The sequence below is a fragment of the Glandiceps talaboti genome, chromosome 14 (genome assembly GCF_964340395.1).
Source record: "Glandiceps talaboti chromosome 14, keGlaTala1.1, whole genome shotgun sequence".
NCBI lineage: Eukaryota > Metazoa > Hemichordata > Enteropneusta > Spengelidae > Glandiceps > Glandiceps talaboti.
In genome coordinates this window covers 15,209,663-15,233,449 of record NC_135562.1, presented here as the reverse complement: position 1 = coordinate 15,233,449, position 23,787 = coordinate 15,209,663, and the positions used below count along the sequence as shown (strand labels likewise).

The window sequence follows — 23,787 nt, the reverse complement described above, 5'->3', positions numbered from 1 at the left end:
AATTTCCTCAATTACCAGAAAAACCATACCCGTTGACAACTAATCAAATCATATCCATTGAGTGAATCGATTTCTTAGTAACTTAGGGGGTTTTGTCACGGTGAGCTGCCACGATGTGTTTGTTTCTCGATGTCGTTGGTGGACATTCATTCTAATGTTTTGACCGTACCTTTCTCTCGTTTGGAAGCTGTACCATGACTTGACTTTACCTAGTTCTCCTGGCTAAATAAATCTTCACAATAACCATTTCTGACAAAACACGTAAAGAAAAATACTCACGCGATGTGAACGCTGAAAAAATGGTGATCTCTAAGGTCGAGGGGGAGGGGGGGGAATCGAACTGTATACATACTAGCTATTTGTAAGGATGAGCGTTGCGATATTTCAAACTAAAAAAACCATAAAATGTAATGTCTAGAGTTTCCTTTTATACTCTTACAAACGACTTTTTTTGTTTTTGTTTTTTCCTCAGTGTTTTGCTGCACCCAGTCAGTTAATCTTCCGTGACGTTGCAATTTTTCATATTGGTTAGACACCAGTACACCCATGGTATGAAGTAAAGATCTCTTTATGTTCTTTGCCCGTCTCATCTGTATGTTAATTACATTTAAAGACTGCTCGTTAATGTAAGAAAAAACTTCGAACGTCATTGAAGTGTAACGGGCTATCAAAACATGGAAAACAACCAACTAGACGACAGGGCACGGATATTATATACAGCGCCACTGTTTAAACATTTCGGCACGTGTTGTAATTCTTCGACAAGTTTGATAGTTTTTGAAAGAAAGAAAAAAAAACCCTGATAAATGTGTAAGCTTTTCCCAAAAATTGTATTTCTTGTCATGAAATCAAATAGAACATTAACGTAGGAAGCCTCGTTTTGGGTCAAAACGATATTTGGTCAGTTTGTTTGGGTGTATGCAAAAACGCGACCATCTTGGCGATAACACCTGCTTGGGCCGCAAGGCCACAACAATGGTTAGGTGACCTTAATGACAAATAAAAAAAACGCATCGAAATGTAAAATTCGTCAAACTACCATAGTGTTAATATAAGAAACGTAATGAATTTGTTAACTTAAAAAAAAAACCTTGAACGAAAACAACCAGTGACATAGAAATGCTGGGTATGGAGTTCTTTAATTTTGTTGTTGTTTTTACTTTTCTGTGTGACGATGACCGACTTATTTGCGTTGTGAGTACGGGGTATAAGTTGGCAATCCACGGAGTATGAGCAGGTATATCCCGAGAGAGATGGACAGTTGATCACGACTGTAGGCTGTACGGGGATAGAATTTGCCTTTAATCAGTGTACGTGGTAGTGTGAAGCAATCGTGCTAATGTCACCGCTTTAGGGCTAGATATGTCCTTCTCGCATATGTAAGTTTCTGGGCCGTAACGACGCGATTGATATGAACATCGCAATGAACATCAAAAGTGTCTTCGACGCCCTCAGAATCATGTCAATTTCAGTGTGTCAACAAAAACTCTCTTTTGTCAATAACTTTTCATAACATCAAGTACCGAGGCTTTGAGCTCCTCCTGGCAATACAACCAATCTGTTGGTTTTTTCTCACTTAAAGTTACACAGGGGGGTCATAATTTATTCTCAGTCTGACGTTCACCAATACCAGCCACTCACAATGGATACGGCTTTCAGCTGTTTTACACACACCGTTGAAATTTACAGCGAGTTTTTTTTTTAGTCCAACTGTTGTTTCGCGCAGTTCAAATTTCTGGGAAGTGAAATTCACGCTCATTTTGATGAAATTGACATGGAATTAATAATGTTAGTTTCATAGGTGTTGAGATTGGTTGGCTAGTCAGTCACCAATGCCCGCTTAGAGGTATAGCCCCCCAGGCATACAAATGACTGGTGACGTGTTACAACTACTTTATATACCAATCCTCCTTGTTTCGCTGCCAGTTCTCTTATTGTAATATCAGTTGATTACTGAACTGAAAGACTGGAATCACCTATAATGAAGCTCACACCGTTCAAATCGCGTCTTCAACAAGGGAGAGAGTATTTACGTCTGTTTACACTATTTCTGAATACGCTGGCAAACAATGGACCAAGGCTGTTAAAAACAGGCGCTAGGTCAGAGGTCACCGGGCGCTACTTGAGATAATAAATTATATACACTAAGTGGCGCAAATCTATCTTGTAGCAAGCAGCATATCATTCTCAACAAAACACTCCGAATGAATAGAGTTTATGGCTATTAACCGAATACCAAAATTCCCGACAAAAAAAATTTAGATAGGTTTGTTAAAACTTAATATTCAAAGTGTAGCGTATTTGTTGGCAAATAGGTCCTGGACAAGGCCATGAAAGACGACCGGTGTCGAAAAACGAAGATTTTTATCTGGACGTTTTTGAAAAAAAATCTTTTTTTCATAGTCAAAAGCGTGACGGAGGTTGAAACCGAGAGAAGAAACAGATGCCGGGTCCGTAAACGCTAACTGAATGGCAATACAACTGCTACATAAAGTCGTGGTTTGGACCGAGTCTCTAGGGACCCTCCAACATGGAGACTACACCAACAAAAGCCCCTGCCACATGAATAGCGAAAGAAAAAAGAAATCGCCAGCACCTGACCAGTTCTTTTGCTTTGCCTTAAAATGCACATCAAATGCTAAATGATCGTAAAAAGATCGAGGGTCAAAGCTATCCGTCGAAAGAGCTCTCTCGTTCTTTCTGACCAAAGGGACAATGGAAGTCCTGTTGAATTTAGACTATCGGACAGTAAAACTGTGAAATCTCAATAGAAAGTTCCCCCCGGGGTCAAGAAAGCTACTACGTTTTATATTAGTAAAATATCATAGGCAAAGGTAACATTTTAGCGTACCGTGTAACGCCATTTTGACTCTGTCATTTAATAGGTGATTCTCCGCTACCTACTTTATGGACTACCAAGTTGATGCGCAAGAGATCTCAAGATGACTTATAATACGTTGTTCGAAACCTATCATTTTTTTTGGTTCATCGCCATTTCTTTGATCGTCTCTAGACGATATCTTCGAAGGTCTTACGACTTTGAATCGAACTTGGCGTAGTTCTTGTGATTTGTACCGTTTGGGAATTAAAATGACTCGGGGGTTAGACCAGACGGAATTATGGTGAAATTGTCGACTTTTTTTGTTCTTACTTCAAGTCCACTGAAGATGCCGCATCGATACGACGTGTTAACATAGAACGTATTGACTCTTGACACGAAGTGACTGTGTGTAATCAACACGATCCAACCTGGAAGCCCTCCAGCCTTCTACGGTTTCCGCTCAACGATCGCCATTTTGAGAACGACCGAGCCTTTTGAAGTACAACGTTCGCGTGTCGCGGTGATTGCTTTCTTGAAGGGTAGACCGATACTGGTTTCCGATTGTAGTGAGATGGGCGGGTGAGCAATGGAGCTGGCCGCGGGGCGTAGAGCCATCAAAAAGTTACAAATCTTACGATGTGTAAAAATGCACACTTTCTGGGTGATAAGGATCGTCGCACCATTAGCAACAGAGTGTTTTTTGCACACCATGTTTGATGAAAAGACTCGTCTATGTATAAGAAATTACAGATTCGTCTATTAAGTAATTGGTCCGATGCCTCTTGGTAACTTTCCCCCGTCACAATGCCCGAAGGCCGGGCCCACACAGCACGACACCACCAGAGTATCTTCGTAGTGAATAGATTTCGCTATCAAATGAATGAAACTTTTAAATGATTCTTCGCCTTTTCTTTTTACATACACAATTCAAGTCACCGGGCAACTCTGAGATTGTAACTACATATCACAATGGACTCAACTCATATTGCCCATACTGCTCGGGGCGGACAATTTTCTTGCGGACTGCTTAGGCCCTCGGGGGAATGTTTGTGATTCACGGATTTAAATTGACGTACTGACTACGAGTTAACCGTCAGGTGTACGATGTCAATGATATACCTGGCGTTTAGAAGAAGAAAAAAAAACGTGGCGAAACACACGAACGAGATAAACCGCCTTCGATTTTTCACAAAGGAGAAAATATTTATTGTGACCTCTGACACGTTTATGTCTTTTCCTGACATCTATGGGCCCATAAATGTTCTAGCAGGTCTGCGAATGACGATATTCCCGACCCTTGGTCTAGATAAAAAAAACCACCCCTCAAGCTAAATGTTCTTTGTTTTATGCTTCAGTACTTCCTTTGATATGGCAGCAAACATACCAATCGATATTAGAATGTACGCTTGGTGGTAAGAGAAGTAAAACAAACCAAACAGGTATGCATGCAAACAAACAAACAAATAAACAAACAGATGCACAAACTAATCAGCAACCCAGGTATTCATAACAAATACAAGAGTATGTCGGTGATCGACCGACATTATATATCTCCATTCCTCCAATAATATTTCCAGTAATATCACACTATCACTCTTTTTTTGTATTTTATGAAATTTCACTGAAATAACAGTTGACTTGGTGAAATAGAACTTATTTATCTGTTCTGAATATACGCTTACATATATTTACGCGAACAGTTTGCAAACCAATATCATACACAGGCCAAATAATCTGCAACGTTTATCAATTCTTGAAATTCGTACACTTAAAAGAGCAACGGATATAAAAGTACAAATGCATCTGTATCTGGTGACAAGCGTCTTAATTAAGAAAAAAACACTTTCTTGAAGATACACGACGGCATTGATCTAACTGCCAATTCAGCATTTTCACTCTTTCTGAGCCTGATTGTGTGTCTAATCAGTTCTTGATACCCCAACCCAAATTCATACTAACATATTACCTTCTGGTCACCATGGTAACACGTCATGTTTAATTCCTACTGGAATTCAGCATAGTTTTGTATTTTTTGCGTAGACCCTCCTTAATACGTGTATGGTAAAACCCTAGGAAACGTCCATATTTTACTTAAGGCTATTAACAACCACCTGTTTCGCGTTGTGTAAACTCACAGTATTTGATGTTTGTGTTAATGATATTGACACTTTCAATCAACAAACTTCAAGTTCAAAAGTGTAAATTTTAACACTTATTTATTTTGTATCTTGATACGCAGGGATGCTAACCTTATGAGGGTATTCAGTCACTTAATGGGTCTGTGAACTGTTAAATAAATACTGAAAATCTTATTGTCTAATGTTAGTATCTAAACATTAGAATTACAGAGTCGTAGCTAAAGCCTAGATGTCAAAGTTAATTATCAATATACACTTAGAAAGTTAAGCACACTGTTTGAAATCGACAGTGAAACTGTTTGAAATCCGACAGTGAAATTGCTTGAAATCCGACAGCGAAAGAAACAAACTTGAAAACGCCATATCTGCGACTACACAGAGTGTCTAAATTGGCCCCATCAAAAGTAATTTTCTCACCAAGTGTGCCCGGGAAAGTACAATACAGTCGCTATTTACAGGCCAATTTAAAGAATTCGCAATCAGACATCAGTGTACGTAATAACGGCCTTGGCGGGACTCCGAGCGATCACAATGCCATGTTGATTTCAGTTGAAATTGACAGATATGATACACGCCTTTTAGGACACCATGTCCTACTCTTCAGACGAAATTAGACCCTCTTCTATACCCTATTAATCGTGGAGAAATTCACAAGTGCCAATGGCTACAACATCTACTGTCTATCCGGAGACACAACCTACAGCAAGGACACTGGGCGGAGTGTAAAGGGTTTTCAATTAATTTTTAAACAGTTCGCGTTACTCGAGTGCCGTTTCGTTACGTTGTGCTGAAAAGTGCCCATGGAAGTTATAATTGAAAATGTGCGTTTTTTATCTTTTGAAATCAACGCTAAGTGGACAATGGTTCTCCCAGATGGAATAATTGTCTACGCCTGAGGACTTTAGATGGGAGGGGGGGGGGGAGAAGGAGTATGAACTGTTGTTATTTGACAATTAAGAAGTCCATCCATTGCTTGGTTATTTTAATTATACCATCATGTAGAGTAGCTTGAGGACTGATACACAACTCTTTAGTAATCTTTAAATAATTCGCTTTTAGAGATAACGGAAACAATTTTGATAAACGCAAGTCAAGAAGGGCTTTGAATAGCATAATCATCTTACGACTTTAATATCTGCATTTATAAAAAAAAAAAATCTCATTTATCAAGCACATTATATATTGACTAAAATCATTTTCGTTATTGCTTAGCGATAAAGGAATTAACAAGAAAGTTTCGGGTTCTAAGGATTTAGGATAAAAAACAATAAATAATGTAAACCGCGTGAGTCAATCAGGGAATCGTCTTAGCCGCTGGCATATTCAATTTCGTTCCACCGTGTGAAATAGACCCAACGGTGAAATCAGCTCATCGGCCTGCTAAAATGATTTCCAAATTCCATTTCCATGTATACGTCTTACAGCAAAGTGACGTAAACCCCCGCCAGGAGCTTCTTAGGAAATATACACACATGGCGTTTTTATATATTGGCCATACAAGCACATTACATACAACAGGAGACGTACATTTCCACTTTTATTTTTTTTCCATTTTATCCAGTTGACACCCCTGAGGAATCACGGCTTCTGTTAGAGAGAGATATTTGTGCTTTGCAAGTGTATTTCAGTAGTTGTTCATTTCACTGCGGGAACTCAGTTTCGTTACACTCTCAGGCTGTGACTTACTAATTGGCGTGCTACTGTCCCGACTACAGAGACGAAAATTGGCTATGTCGGATAGCGCGCTCCCTCGCTGTTATTTGGACGTGTAATTACCTAGTTTTTAAAGTAATACTCACTGCTTTGCCGATTGGAATATTACAAACGACCAGCTCTTTTCCTGACACATGTCAATAATAATAAGATTTTGAAATTCAGACTTCACAGTATGCCCTCTCATTTAAACAAATGTACCGATATTGTATCTCGGCGTATAAATGTCATCTATATGTATGTCATCTTTCTTATACCAAAGCATCCTTTATTTATCTCACTTTTGCTCCTCTCTGATTGCATTGTTTAAAATAGTTTAAATTCATCATCAATCAATCAGTGCACTTATCTATCTATCTATCTATCTATCTATCTATCTATCTATCTATCTATCTATCTATCTATCTATCTATCTATCTATCTATCTCTCTCTCTTACTCACTCACTCACTCACTAACTCACTCACTCACTCACTCACTCACTCACTCACTCACCCACCCACCCACCCACCGTCCATCCATCCATCCATCCATCCATCCATCCTTCCATTCATTCATTCATTCATTCATTCATTCATTCATTCATTCATTCATTCATTCATTCATTCATTCATTCATCAATCAATCCATCCATCCATCCATCTATCCACTCACTCATCAATAGGATTGTCAAACAAACAAACAAACAAACAAACAAACAAACAAACAAACAAACAAACAAACAAACAAAGTTAGTGAATAGTACTAAGTGCCTACAGACAACTCTACAACCGGCTTACGTGTTAAGATCACCAAACTACTCAATACATCATGACCCGTACATTTTCAATCACTTCTCATTCCATGTTCCAATCAAGCTGTGCTGTTTTCGATTTCCTTGCACTCCACACTTCTCAGTAGAAATAGTACAACAAGGATAAAACACGATAGAAGAAAAAAGAAACACTTACCTTCAACTAGAGACGTAAAGAGTGTGACGGTAGCGGTCTTTCGACGTCCTGCCGGCAGACTTAGACCGATTTTCTCTAATTTTTCTCGTAAGATTCGCCCACCGTTCTTGGACTTTGCCCTGGAGGTACAAAAAGGAAAAGGATGGAAAGTCAGTCGAGATACATCTAGTCATGTCGTCATGACAACTACTGACTATAATATCAAAATGCACAAGTAAAACATATAATGCATGAATGGACAGACATACAGACAGACAGACAGACAGACAGACAGACAGACAGACAGACAGACTGACTGACTGACTGACTGACTGACTGACTGACTGACTGACAGACAGACAGACAGACAGACAGACAGACAGACAGACAGACAGACAGATCGGTGAAAAAATAAACCCTATATACTAGGTGAAAAATTAGGCCGGGGGATGACTTGAGTGAATTTTATATGAATTGCTACACCCTTTAGTTCCTTTTATTCCATTATAATTATGACCTCTAACCACGTTGTCGTTAAGGTAGAACTGCTAGTAACTCAACGTCTTGAAAAATAATGTTATTCTTGAAAAAAAATGTGCGTGCGCCATAGACTCGAAAACTCGTGACTAGTCCGTTATCTATTTTGCCATAGACTGGAACTTTTCAATATTGGCAAAAACACACATTGTAGTAAATTCTGTAGTAAAAAATATTCCCACCAATCATTCCCGGAATAAATTTGAGTAACCTTTTTTTTCGAAGAATAACTTTATTTTGGACCGGAATCATTGTACCATATATTATTTTTTAAAGTGACAGCCAGACACTGGTTTGAAATGATATCATTTTAGAGAAAATACCCATAAAATTACAATGTCACTAATTTTCAAATATGTCCGACAGACGAAAATATGTCTGACAGATGAAAATGAGCAAAACAGTGATTTCTTGTTATCGCAAGTATAGATGAAAGCACGTGTGAAGCACATAAAATCTCATTCACGTGTACGTGCAGCACCGTCTTTCTGTGTACACCTCTTGGCGTTTAAGAGTCGACTGTTGCGTCGTCGAGTTTTGAATACTCATTGTACGTTTGAAAGACACGTGTCTCATTCGGGATACACGGTAGTTATATGAAAAGAGAGACTATGGGGGGTTTCTGTATTTCCGTGTTACGACCATGAATATGGTCGCTTTGCAAACGTTTACCAACTGTTAGCTTCGAACCATATGCCCAGTGATCGGTTACTGTTTCGGAGCAGTTCGGCTGACACGTGTTTGCATGACAATAATGTGACGACACACGGCATCAGTGTCGCCACAGTGTCGGAAGCGTCCAGATGAATGAATTCCAGTAGCAACATCTGACTCACAAACATAGCTGCTATAAATCTTCTCCTCGCTTATCCTATTGTCTTACTTGTTTACGGCGAATCGAAGGGTCAACTTGCACGATTTTTGGGTATCGGGTTCCCCGACATCTGCCGATTAAAATCTTGGCAAAAGTTTTTAATTAAAAGAAATTGAGTATGTTCTATTTCACCTTCTGGTTACGGGGGCCGACTACTATGTTTACCTAACGTCAAATTTACATGGACAAAAGGTAAAAGGTCACACCCCAGACTCGGCTTCTTTACACAAAGGCCCCCCTATATCCCCCACTTCTAAAATTGTTGCATCCGAACTCCTCGGAAACTCTTTTCACCCATAAAACATTGTTGTGTGGATTACTGATGAGTACTGATGCTTTACCAGTCAGTACATTTACTAGCAAAACAATCATGGGAGCGATTACCAGCGTAGTAGTGGCGTTGCCCCGGCAATGTCAGTGAGGCATGACGGGAAAGCCACACAATGTACCACCAAGCATTCAGACGGACAATTTACTGGAGACAAGGTAAATTTACCGTTGATATGCTCAACAATAATGCACCATAGTTTTACAAAGTATGGCGTGGCTTTGGTTACCGTTATGGGATTCCCATTTCTAACTCATTTATGATCTGATTACCCTTTCAGTACCCATTATAGGTTCCCGCCAAAATATATGAACAAAATTGTCGTCTCCCCGATAATTTATGGCAAGTATCGAGTTTATATTTAAACTGAAAGTACCACAAAAATCTTAAATTTAGAACTTATCTCAAAATTTTGGTTCAAAATGATAAATTTATATAAAAAATGTCATTTTTCAATAAACTGAACCTTTTTTTGTAAGTCTCTGAATTTTATGTTGAAAAATTAAAACAAAAAGTTTCTTTAGAATGTCACTTGATAAACCGAGGCGCCATTCTATTTTCACAAATCTCAAGCAGAAATTAATTCGCTGCAAGCTGGACTAGCTGCAACTGGATTTTTTTTCGAAACTGTTTCTTTTAGATGTAATAAGGTACTCGTAATATCATCCACCCTGAACAATAGTTCATCACGTGAGGGGGACGAATCTGTGTAGCTCAGTGTACGCACAATATGGAACAACTCCAATCAAATTGATTTTTGGGTTCGCACCCTTAAATCAGCGCCCCCAACGTGGTCGTGATTTCAACCCATTACTGTACTATATATGGACACAATCTACTTCTAATTAACATACAGAATACCTAATTATCGGTATTTTAACTATTTTCATGGAAAATGTTGTGGTTGTCTGATCGAAATAAATAATACTCTAATTACAGCAAGTGTAACTTTAATCTAACCACAACTCTGACGACAGAGGTCCAGAAAAACGGATGGTTGGAAAACGTAAGAAATTTAACACTGAAATATATCTTTAGTACAAGAAAATAATATGCAAATTATCTTGTCCTATATTTTCGGCTTCAAGCATTATAAAATGTCTGCACGAACAAATTTAAATCAAAATTTTGATTGATATTGATAATATTTATAATTTTTTGTTCATATTTTAGTTAGGTAACAATATTTGATCTACTAAAACATTGATCTACTAAACTACAACAAATGAATTTATGAAATACCGATATAACTAATTTAAAAACAAACTATTTTGTCATTTGGTAACAAATGTTGATAACAACCGTGGTTCTATCGTGATGGAATTTCTGACGAAATGTCGCGGAGAAAATCCGCAAAATGAAAACGTATTGTTGAACAAATGCATTATTTTCAAAGATATTTCTTTTTAATATTTCCTTTCGGTGGAGGTTTTATTTATAATATAACCGCTGAAACTGGAAGATAATGCTTGCTCACGTGACAGTGCTCGATCAATCTGCAACTCACAGCTTAGTACAGTATTGGTTTTTATTCCCCCAAAAAAGTTATCTTTGGGCTTCGAAATTGAGGAAGTATGAATTATCGTGTTCCTGGAGTATTTTTAGACTTACGAGAGAAAAGTCGAGTATCGTGATTTTACTAGTTAATATTCAGTCAGCCAAAAAATTCCACGTAAAATCAAATTTATATGATAAAAAATTGCCCTTTCTTTGTCAATATGTATTACTACCATTTCACAAATCAAATATGACATGACTGTCTTTTGAGATGGATAGGGGTAGGCACAATCTACGCTCGAAGGGTGAAAATATCTCTGGTCTTGTCTGTAGGCTGACCTTTGCCCTTTTCGCGATAACTGATGGTGTGGGGACGAGACAAAGATGTTTAACCGTGACAGGAGACAAAAAACCTTAACTTTGAAGAGTGAGAGTGTCGTCTGCCGACATACAGAGTGTGCCATTTCTACGATAATCCAAAAACAGCTATTATTAAATCAAACTAAGCTCAAATTTGGCTTATTTGAAAGACTTCTTGTTTTCTGTTCATTTTTCAGCACTTGGTAAACGATATTTTCCAAAATTACACACAACTTCTCTGGAATATGAAATTTTTTCATCTAGCTCATATTTCCGCCAAATATAGTCGATTGGTGATATACGCAGCTATGCGAGAAGCGACTAAGATTTTTAATATACTTTCAGATAACAGCATTAGGTTTAATATCGAGAACAAAGCAGCAAAACCAAATTGAGCGAGAAAATGACATTGTCGGCGAGTAGCACCGCAAAAAGAGGTAGAAACCCTATCGTCCAATGGCTTAATGGGCTTAGCAGTCTCAACGCTGCAATAAGAGGGCAAAATATCCTTGTCAAGCATAAAATTACAGCAAAACCTGATTATGAACAACAATGGATTCTAACCTAAAATTAATAACTATGGCGGTTTTATAGATATACACTATCGTCCACCAAACATTTTCCCTCCAAAAATTATGTCAATTTTTAAAAATAAAAAATAGTTTTTCAGTAAAATTCATGTGGCATGTCTTAACTTTTAGACCGCGATCATAACAAAAGCCGTGTATAGTTGAAAAATGTTAATATTTTGGTATAAAATTGATATAATTTGATCAAATTTGACAAACAAGAGCCTCCGTATTCTTCATTTCGTGAAGAAGTGTTGAATCACTCATAACCAGATCACACTAAAAAAGTATTCTTCGTCGCTTGTACTACTCTTAGCGGTTAGAATTCACATTTTACTACACCTCTAAATGCGTTTTCTTTTCAAAATGAAGATGCTTAATGATACGGTAGAGAAGCTATCTCGATGTACTTCCCCTTGCAGACATTGTGTGTGTTGAACGGTTGGAAGAGTACGTACGGAGGGTGGTAAATACACGTTCGTCTACTGGGGGATATAACAAGCGATGCACTTAATTTCTTATGGTGCGGAAATGGTGGCATCACGTCCGGACTACAAAAGGATACACGAAAAGCAAACGTATAAAGAAACATGTAAAGACTCTCTGACAATAGAGGAAAGTAATGACACTCTGGTATTAAGCACGAAGTTGGCCGAAGTGTTGTTAACTGACGATGATGATAACGGAAACTGATGACGAAAACTATGATAGAGCTGATAGAGCGATGCACGTGGCCATAGCGGTGATTCTATATTCCCTTTGAAGATCATCACTTCGAGGCTTAAATAGCGTGGGGAAAGTGATCACAAGTCAAAGGTCGCGATAACAACACCAACGCCTTTTCAACAGGTTCGTTTCGATTTTTCCGGGCCACATCGCATCCCTCACGGGCCCGTGCTTCATCAAAAATCGAGGAAAGTATCTCTTACGCTACATTGGTTTCGGCATTTTTCGTTGGCCTCCCAGGGAGGCAGAGGTCGGGCCCCCGATCGTCAACTCCTTTGTGGAGGAAGACTCACCGCTATGGACGACCGCCTAATACGCTTAATATGGTGGAAATTCACCAGATCTTACCATAATTAAAATGTGTTTTGGATATTGCGGCATGGTTAAAAACACTGCCGTAGTAGGAGAGAGATGTCGGATGATCTAGAACAACACAGTGGATCAAAGACTTCTAGGTGTGATTTGTCAGGAATTTGGCGTGATGACGTCACTTTTGAACATCCTTTGCGTGCAACCGACACCAACATTGATATTAGAGATATACCCGTCTTCTTATTCATTTCCCCGTGTTCCGTTCGTTGATCATTTCACACCTGATCTGACTAAACATTCTCGATATTAACTCCCACTGTTTTGCATGCATTTGTCGCTCTTTCTTGCTTTCTTTCACACTAATTGGCGAGACATGGAGAACAGTGGCTTGCACTTCAATTACTTCCAATGTGTGGTCTAATATACTGGTAATTTCTGCTTTCAACACCCATCTTAAACTTAATCGTCAAACTCAACTCTAATAAATTAACACTTTTGAAAACACACCTGACAGCGATCAACAAACAAGGAGAAAGTGCTATTAAAGACATCCAGACCCACAAAAGGTGACCAGTTTTCGCTTTAAATTGCTTGCAATTTTGATCATGCAGTCAAAATGAGTTATCGGTGTCGGCGGTCTGAGAGACTAGAGTCCATGTCCGTGAGAAAAGGAAAGGCAAGCCCAGGCGCAATTACGTTGTCGTGTACCCATTACATACACGGTTTCAAACCAAGCATATTGATCTGTGCGTTATGCCCAAGTCGCTCTGTATACACACAGTTGAGCGGCTATTACTTGATCACGTTGACGACATTTATGATATGGCGGGAAACATGTGAAAAACCCTCTAATTCATTCTCAATTAGCAACAATCACCCTGAGTCACGTGTGAGTTTTTTCGTTCGGTTTCATCTTCCGACGGAAACAGCGTTGGTGAAACCCGCACATTCGATCGATTCCGTTACCGCCAATTTTCCCCCTGTAATTGGGTTTCTGTCTGTAAATTAGATGGTGCTTATAAGATGCTCTGAGAGCGATGTGAGAGGTATCGTTCTCCCTCAACACACGATGCCGAAAGAGCTCTGTAACATGTGCAATTCATATATTCCTTTTAAACACCACACTCGCCGCTTCTCTGTTACAATGCCAATGATCAATACCCCCTTACGAAGATGTGACTTTCCACGGGATTGGTTTGTATAAACACACGCCTACGGTTACGAGTTCTCCCATAATTAAGACGTTCTGGACACCCACTCACTTCGACGCCGATACTGTACTTTTTTTTCCGAGTTCTATGACTTAAAAATGGATTTTCTAAACTGAATATGCATGAAGATGTGTATCTCAGCATACAATGTAGTGCGTGGTAACCTACGGGTTTTCGTTCTGTCTTTCGTGTTATCACTCGGGGAAATCTGTATCGTGTCTCCCACTTCTAAATCGAATAAGCCACAAACACAGGGATATATCTACTTGAAAACACACATTTTTACTCAAAAGAGAGACACTATTACCAAATAAAATGACACATTTTTTGCACTGTAACAAAAAAATATTTTCCCAGCAGAAGTTATCTATGCTATTGATGAGGAGTCCCCTATTACGCAGGACAAGTTATTGATTATCGGGTTAAATATTACATTTACCACAAAAAAGGTTGAATTTCCAGATATTATTGTTCATATATATCAAATCCATTTCAAAGTCAAAGACCCTCTGAGGAAAACTATAGTTGACAATGCTGCTGAACGCTGACGTATCAATTCGCATTGAAAAAAGTCAACGTTTTGAACTCTTAGAATACTTGGTGAGACAATGGTTTTCAGCTTGGTCTGAAGGTAATACACCATGTGATGGTGACAGTTTAGTCTGTCTGTCTGTCTGTCTGTCTGTCTGTCTGTCTGTCTGTCTGTCTGTCTGTCTGTCTGTCTGTCTGTCTGTCTGTCTGTCTGTCTGTCTGCCTGCCTGTCTGTGTCTGTCTGTCTGTCTGTCTGTCTGTCTGTCTGTCTGTCTGTCTGTCTGTCTAGCTATCTGTCTGTCTGTCTGTCTGTCTGTCTGTCTGTCTGTCTGTCTGTCTGTCTGTCTGTCTGTTACGTTTCTGTTTGTGTTCATTGTTCTGCGGTTAGTCTGAACTCATTCTGTAGACCAATGTAGACCAGCTCGTTTGATTGTGTTACCCATCATTCATTACATTGACCTGTCAACACATGACGGTCAGCACATGTCGTAACTCTGCTTATCGTAGCATTTACACATACCACGTGTTATATCAGGCTTTAAGCCTGTGTGTTGTTTTAAGTAGTGCCAGTCGGTGGGAAAATTGAACGACGTGCCTTCAAATTGAAATCTGGTTTATATACTATGTTATTTCAGTCGTCAGGAACGGAGTTGAGGCATTTCAATGTTTGTATATTTTTACAATTCGACACTCGAGTTGCCCAAGAGGCGTCTCCAGATTCACACATACACATAGCTAGCTCCTCTGGCTCTCTCGCTCATCACTGACTGCTGCAAAACAATAAACGATGATCGCGTCATACTTTCACCCCGACCAACAAACTCAGAGAGGACATTGGTGCGTTGATGACACTGTCGGTGAAATCGTCTTTAGCCCGAAGTCAAACTCATTATTGAGGCCCTAGACGCCGATCTAATACCTTTCATTTCACACAACATCAAGGGGAAAATACTCGTAAACTTCCGTTTCATTTAGCACTATATAAGGCTTCTCGTGATCTGAACTTAGATATTGAATTCTTCGTTACAATCTGAAGAAGTTCAAGTGTAAATTGCCACAAGCCGAGTTCATGCATATTTGGGCGTAGGTTTTGCTGCATATTTAAAAAGGTACTCGCAGTATTGTACTTACTGAAGCACATTTAACCACTACTCGCTATTTGACTGAATTCAAACTTGGTATCAATATAAAATTTATGAACGAACCGATGACGTAATTTCTCATACGTATCAAAAAATGTTCAGGAAATCCTAACTATGGCAATTAACTGTTATAACATTGCCAAAAGACAACTGCAATGTTATAGAAATGCATGCATCAACATTAACAATATATTTGAGCTATATGCTGACAAAGTCCGTTTATGCCCCTTTAACGCAAACTTTAACAATTCAGTCATCTTACATTAAGTTCAAATCTGAAGAGATAACTTGCGATAACGTTTTAAAAAACTTTAAATGCAGTTGTTACTGAACAATCACCACAGTCTTATTCGGGTTTTTTTCAATTTGTCGGATTTCCGAAATACAAATGAACAGACGTTGATAACGTCCCGGAAACAAACAGTGGCATTGACCGAGAGACGTGTCTCACTCTAGATAAAAATCATTGCTTGTCCATTTCACTTGTTGTATATTTCAACACGCCGTGTACATTATGGGTTCTGAAGGCCATTTAGGGGTTGGATACAGTTTCTTAAGAAAACAAGTACACTATTAGCAAGGCTTGTCGGACTAGGTGGGGCAGTCGCTTGATGAATAATGGCTGGAAAATGCATCGCTACTTCAAAATACATCCACTGTTCGGAGATTGCAAAGTTTAAAGTGTAAACATACCGTGTTTCGTTTCATGTTGATGTAAGTTGTCACACGATGTGTCTGTTTAGTGTTTTATGATTGGGTGACATTTACTTCCGGGTTTCGAAGGATAGAGACCCAATTCGAAAAAATCGTTGAAGTATAGATTGTTACATTGAATTTGGAATTTTTGAACTGTAGAAAGTTATCACCATAGCAACGATATTGAATAACGTGACAAGATAAAGATATGCAACAAATCACCATCATCATCATCATCATCATCATCACCACCACCACCACCACCACCACCACCACCAGCAGCAGCAACAGCAGCAGCAACAACATCAAACAACAACAACAACAACAACAACAACAACAACAACAACGACGACGACGACGACGACGACGACGACGACGACGCACTAAAGTAAATAAATTGAGACTCTGATAGTTTGAGGATGACGAATAATGGCTACATGAATCATATTTCATTCTAGCCACAATTTTAAAAACAAAAAAACTCGAACTTCAAATTCCCTGTTACCTATATTTATTAATCTGCTCATTCTTCTTCAATATCTTTACTTAAAGCACTCGTTCAAATCTGAGATTTGAGATCTCTTTACTGTACGAGCGACATTGACAGTAAAAAATTTACGGCCTTAGCTTCTTTACAGATGACTGGACAGACAACTTAACGACATGTACAAGCCAATTATAAGCAATATTGGAGTAGGCTGTGTGAGTGTATTATGACTAACACTTTTCGGGCCTAAAGATGAGCTCACTTGCGAGATACCAGATTAATCACCATGCCTCATCAGAATCATAATTAAATTGTTCCGTTCAGAATCGTGCGAGGGGAAAACTTTTCGTAAGTTGTGGTCTGAGAGAGCTGGAGAAGAAGGTTTACTGCTCTTGTTGTCTGTCGAGTCAGGGACGTGCGCAGACACATGTAAAAAGTCAGACAGTACGCGACGCTTGGAAGTGATTTAGTGGGTTTCGACCGTCATCGCATGTTCAACAAAGCCATCACGTCAGAGTTTCGGATATCAGGCTATATTGAGAAGGCTGGCGGAGTTGTACATTACTTGCCATTAGAACAAACATGTCCGACGCATACTAAAGCGAAAACGATATTTATGATTGCATTTTGTGCAAATTTCTACGACATTAACATCCACGTGGGACTGACAAGTTTAATTGAAGTGTACAAGGCGGAAGTTGTACAGCGATGAGGAAAGTTTTCAAAGGAGAAGCGGTTTGCATTAAACAACAGTTTTCTTAAACTTACAATCGACTTAGTCTCAACATTTCACTTAAACATCTTAGTCCCGTTAAATATTTCTCAACTGAATTTTTTTACTATATTTAAATATTTGGATAAGTTTTCCATGAATATTTCGTCAAAATTCCAATATCGCTACAATTACGAACACTTTTCGTTCCTTTCAGTTTAGTTAAAATATTATCTCGTCTCATCTTTCCAACAAAGAAGCTCATCCGTTCCATCAATTCTTAGACCACTATTATAGTGGTCGGAGATCAATTTCACCCCCTCCCCCCAAAAAAAGATAACAAAAAAAACCCCAAAAACAAAACAAAAGCAAACCCCAACAAAACAAAACACCCAAACCTTTCCCAGTCAAACTTTCGAACAATATGGTAATATCATTTCCTTATGTACCGCAACAAAGATTTCGTGTTAAATGCATATCTTAATAAAAGTCAAAATATTTTTGGGATACGAATTTGTAATTACTTGGCGTTCTGTTTTGATCTGGGACAATGGAATTATCATTTTCATATCTGCTCTGAATTATGTGTTCTCTTTTAATTTGATTTTTTTGAATATATTTGTTATATCAACTTTGCATGCGTTCTATTTCATCTGGAGTGAAACTGTTATAAATCAATACAACTGTATATTGAAATTACTCTAGTGGAGATGTTAGATGGGGAATTGAGGGGAGGGGGGGGGGGGGTGAAGGATCGGGTTGCAAGGTGTTTGGTACTGTTTGCGATAGAAACAATTGTCTTGTCACTCATGGTGTAAACAAAAGTGATGAAATACCAACACTTCTAGACATATTGTTTAAGGATAATTCAGCATTTTGTAAGAGATAGTTTCGGAATCTTTGGTCCACCAAAATAATTGCCAATGTCTAGAAATTTTCTATCTCGTCTCGCTTATTTTTAGATCGGTATGCTCAAAATGATAATTGGCTATTTGTCTTCGAACCCATAATAATGCTAAACAGAAGTGATGAATCAAAACCATTGGTTATTTCCCCCGGCTACATGTCTGTCTGACGTAACGCTAGTGATCGTGATCGTCTGCGTGTATGCTTCCCGCCTAAAAAAAGTATTAACACTTTACTCTGAAAAACAACAACACAACGTTGCTTCTTCTACTGTTTCGTCTCACCTTTGTCTGATTTATATATCCGGGCATCATAAAATGCTCTTTTTTTCGAGTTAGTACTTCTTATACACCTATACATTAGGGCACTATCGGCTTGAAAAGAAAACCCTTACCACATAAATTGAAGGGACAGTCACAGGGCCCACATATCATTTTGTTTAGACATGTTCACAAATTTTCACACGAAAATGTCAGTCCTTCAAAAATGTCTCCACAAGCAACACATCAATAGTAAACTTGGTGACTAATAGGCGATAAAAAATGTTCGCGCGAGAGCGTCATTTCCGAATTCGCTGTTTATCACTCAAATTTCTGACCCTGTTTTGAAACTTTTTTTTTTGCGGAGTCTCATCACTGGTTAAAGATTGTCACTCATTAAAATTTCTGTTAAAGGGAGTCTGTAGTGGTTACTTTAAAGGGACACAGTCGGTAACCTGACAATCTGTGGTGGTTACTTTAAAGGGACACAGTCGGTAACTGTGCAGTCTGTGGTGGCTGCTTTAAAGGGTAGAGTTGGTAACTTTTACAGATTTTGGTGGTTACTTTAAATTAATAAAATCTGCAGCTTTACGGTCTTTATAATATTCCAATAGCTAAAAGATGTTGATCAAGTCTAAAAGCTGGTATAGCATCTCACAGAAGTTCATATATTCTATAGATCAGTCGTTAATAAGTAAATCAATACAAAACAGATTGAGTCATTGATCAGTTTCGCACCTTAGTGGCCACAAAGAATTTTGTCCTATAAATAGCATTATGACAAATTTTAGGGGATGCCAATAAACTCTACAAACGCGACATGTTAGGTTTCACAACCTTTTTGTGCTCACTAAACTACCGTTAACTCAATTGTGTCAACTAGGATTTATTTCTGAATAAGTTTTAATGTGTTTTGTAACAAATTGCAATTTTTTGACTGTCGTCAAAATGACTCCTCGGTTACAGAGTATGTCACGTGACTTTAAGGTAGAACGTTCCTCGGGGACAGATCTCCCAGAAAATCAAAGTTCTTCAATTCTCTCCAAACTTTTCCATATGAAAGCTTGTGCCTGGGTCTTTTGAAATAATAAAAGAAATTTGGGGTTTCACCATCTCGTTTTCAAGGAAATTGCCACTCTTTATTTTCCTATAGACTTAACACAGTATTCGGCGGCCATATTGGATTTTCAAATGACTAAATGTTGATATCCTTCTGACCTCTATTTCGAAATTATTGTACTGCGACCCCGCATTTTTTTAATTGATTTTAACTGAGAATAGATTGGGGTTTTCTTTATCAATTGAAAGTAACTACAAAGTTTAAATAATGTATTTCCGAGGAGCAGTCTACGTCAAAGTTGAAAACATCCAATTAGCAGTGTAAAAACACATCAGCTTGGTATAAATACAGCAAGCCAATTGTCCTGTCAATATCAAAACCTAAAATACTTCAATTTACCATAAGTACTGTCATTATTCGTTTTTAGGATTGTCTTGTCCTTGACATAGGATGCAAACGAAGAAAATACACGACAAACAGTACACGCGAAGTAAATACAGCATTATGGCATGAAACACGCCGTATAATTAGTATGAACTTGGGAAAGATTTGAAACAAATATATTTGTAAATTTTTTCAAAGGTATACGGACGTATATCAACGAAGTGCCAATATGTATTGATTTGTAAATATTTATATTAATTTACGAACGTTTTATATAGATCATACATATAAAATTCAACACTGGTTTTTCCATTTTTCTTCTTCAATTTACAACATCCTTGGAACGTTGTTTTGATAAGAAAACACCATTACCACTGCAAGTAGGTCGCATTGATGGTTCAACCTGAGTAAACGAACATTTAGGGAACAAAAAAAACGCAACAGTTTCGACAAATAGACAAACACAATACCACACTTGTCGTGGGTTTGATATGATTTGAAATCTATTGTTCGTAGTATCAATTTATTCCCCAGATTTTCCAATTACAAATCGAAATTAACAACAAAGAATGGATAACTGACAGACCATACAAAGGGATACTTTTCTCACACATCGTTGATTTAATTGCCCTAAAAGTGATAGATTTCTAAGATTGGTTTCGTTTCATTTGCCTGCTCATAACGTTAGGTGAGATTTGCTACCCTGTTCCCCAAGGAGCGACTTCTCTATTGTTGCGTCACCTCCAACTAAGACGAATACCTCGCCCAAGGCGAAGAAATGTAATATCGGAAAATGGCCCATATTATTTCAACAAACTGGCAGGCAACGTAATTTACTTGGCCGGTCCGTATATACTGCTCTAGTTGGTAACATTTGAGTTCTTTTTTTGTCATCTTCATCTTCTTCTTCTTCACAAAGTAGAGACCTTTTAAGCGTTGTATTGTAAAGTTGATGAGGGTGTAACTGCCGAGTCAGGTGTACAAGTTTGGGTTAAATCGCAGTTCAGGGTACGCACCTTGTCATGGAGTAAAAATGGCCGGGGTTTGAAACACTGAACGCTGAGACAGTATTTAAATGGTAGGAAGTTGTCGAAGAGGATACAGACTGGGATATTTAGACAGAGAAAAATGATCGATTTGGGTGACGTTGACAAATAGGACAGAACACTTGTAATTGTTACGTTTAGCATCTATTTACATAAACCAAATATCTGTATGCTGAGGCACAATAGAAACGATGAGAGTGAGCGGTGATAGAGCAGTTCCTCTGTTAGTTCTCCTTGACAAATCACTCCTCTAGATATCTCCTTTATTATAACATTCATCATACGTGCACAACTAAAAAAACTGTCGAGGAGTCGATTCGCCGCAGGTGTCCAGCGTGTATCACTCCGCCGGGGGCAAGCCTGCCTGGGTGCAAAATTTGAACGCATCAGATTGAGTGTATTTTTTGTCAGCAATAGTGCGTAAAATCTATGTTTTATCAATTTGGGGGAAAATTTGGACAAAAATTGATCAATCAATCAAGATGGCAGAGAATGTCGAGGCCGATGGGTTAGGTTATTAATTAAACCGAATTTGATACTATTTAAGTCCCGGAATATAAAATTTTGATTTCCTCCTCCCCCTTCCCCTCTTTTCTACTTGAACTTCCCCTCCTCCATTCAAAATTAAAGAGACCGGACAAAACTAAACTACTAAAAAAAATAGAAATCCTATTTTTAACATTTTGGCGCTAAAGGCATCCTTTGGTCACCAGACGACATTTTACAAACTGACACTTTTTTTTCCGAAAATCATCTGAGAATAATGGAGACTTAGTCAGCCCTCACCCAGCTGACTACACGTTGCAGACTCTCACCGATTTCTCGATGTCTCGGTACACACAGTAGGGGTGATTGTACAGAGTAAATTTCAACTTATAAATCATCCAAAATGATCGGCCATTTGTAATAGTGGCAAGCTAAATTTCACGAGGGTCAGAGATTGATGATAACGCAGAAGCTAGCTGAGATCGCTTTTAGCGTTTTCTTTCACTCGACGACTGGATTTATTTATATATATAAAAAAATGAAATTACAATGATCATAAAAATCTTTGTAACCATAGCTACAAAGCAATTACGTATCAGATTGGCAAGTCCGCGAAAAAAAGATATATATGAAGCCCGATAAAATATATAAAAAATTACCTTTATTCGAAAGTAAGAAATTCTAGTATTTCAACCGTTCATTTCCTAAAGCTGTACAAGTGTAACCCGAATAATTTTCGAACTCCCGTGTTCCATTTTTTGTATCTTTACACGAGGGGTCAGTTATGTTTGTTTAAATTCAACATTCCCCCTATGGTTATTACGTGAAGTGTTGAAAACGTGCAAAAATGAAATGGCTATCTTAATCACACTCGTTCATCACATTCACCCTTTCACTGCGCAGTCTCACATTTAGATGAACGATAACACCGACATCCGGGAACCTTTCCTTTTGTCAGTCACATCCGGGGGCCGGTTGCGACTAAAAAACTTTGACCAATTGGAGAAGCGCTTTTCTGTCGTTCACAAGAACGGTGATAAATCTTGATCAAAGTTCCGTGACGTCACAAAATTTATGGAAATAGTATTTTTTTGGCGCTAAAGAGAAGCTCAGGCTCGCGCTAAGATTGATCAATGGCCGCAAGACATGGTAACATTTCAAATTTGCATAGATACATCACGATGATGTATGGTCACAATCATCCCCGTGCGAAGTAGGCGATATTTTGACGGTTTAGCAATCATATAGCATATACAAGGTAGCCGTGATAACTAATTACTCTGTGCTTTCTTAAACGATTCTGGAAATTGCTTGGCCAAATAGCAATTTGATATTGGGCTAATTTTGTCAGACGTCAGACCAGAAATCACGCTAACAACCGTGATTGATTTAACCAATTAAAAGGCACTGGTAATATGCGTTGCTTTACAAGCCCTCGGTGTTAAAGTGATTTTTGTGTGTATGTAAATATATCTCCCAATCCGATAGGACTGTGTGATGATGATGGAGCGAGGGGTGCAGGTTTTTTGATCTTACACAAGTGATGTCAAACGACGAGATTTGTTTCATACGTGAGACGGTACTTTTTTTTCTTCTCAGTTGAACTATATATCGACGGATTCTTTATGAGGTTCATATATCTACGTTTATTGTAGCTCAAGTTAGACCATTACGACTTTTTTTTCGCCCCGGGCTGGTTTGCTTAGATCTGACAGAGGTCACGATGTACAGCTAGAGAAATTTAGGAAATTGAGACGCTGGAGAAAGTAAGCAATCACATCGAAGACGATAAGTAACAATAAAAATGCAACAGAAATGACTCGGTGAGCGGTGTATGTTTTCAGTGAAGACGAATGGATGTAATTATCTAAAAATAATGGTAGCAGTCACGACTCGAACCAAACACAGATTTTTTTGTGATCTTCCCAGAATGCTGTTCAGTATTAGAATACTGCTTAACAAATGGTAAATATTTAGTGCTTGCGTTAAATATACGATTGTTTTTGACTGCTTGCTTTGCTAGTTCTGGCTTGGAATAAAAAGCCAGTTTTTTTGTTGAATAT

At 38.3% G+C, this 23,787-nt stretch overlaps 1 protein-coding gene across 2 annotated transcripts in view; it reads right to left on the bottom strand.

Moving 5' to 3' along the window:
• The window catches only part of LOC144445440 (transcription factor AP-2-epsilon-like), an 86,678-nt gene that overhangs the window by 18,112 nt on the left and 44,779 nt on the right, over positions 1-23,787 (bottom strand). For both annotated transcript variants that reach the window (XM_078134985.1, XM_078134986.1), the window contains one exon: positions 7,622-7,740. In XM_078134985.1, coding sequence (XP_077991111.1) covers positions 7,622-7,740 — 119 coding nt within the window. The remainder of the gene's footprint in view (positions 1-7,621; positions 7,741-23,787) is intronic.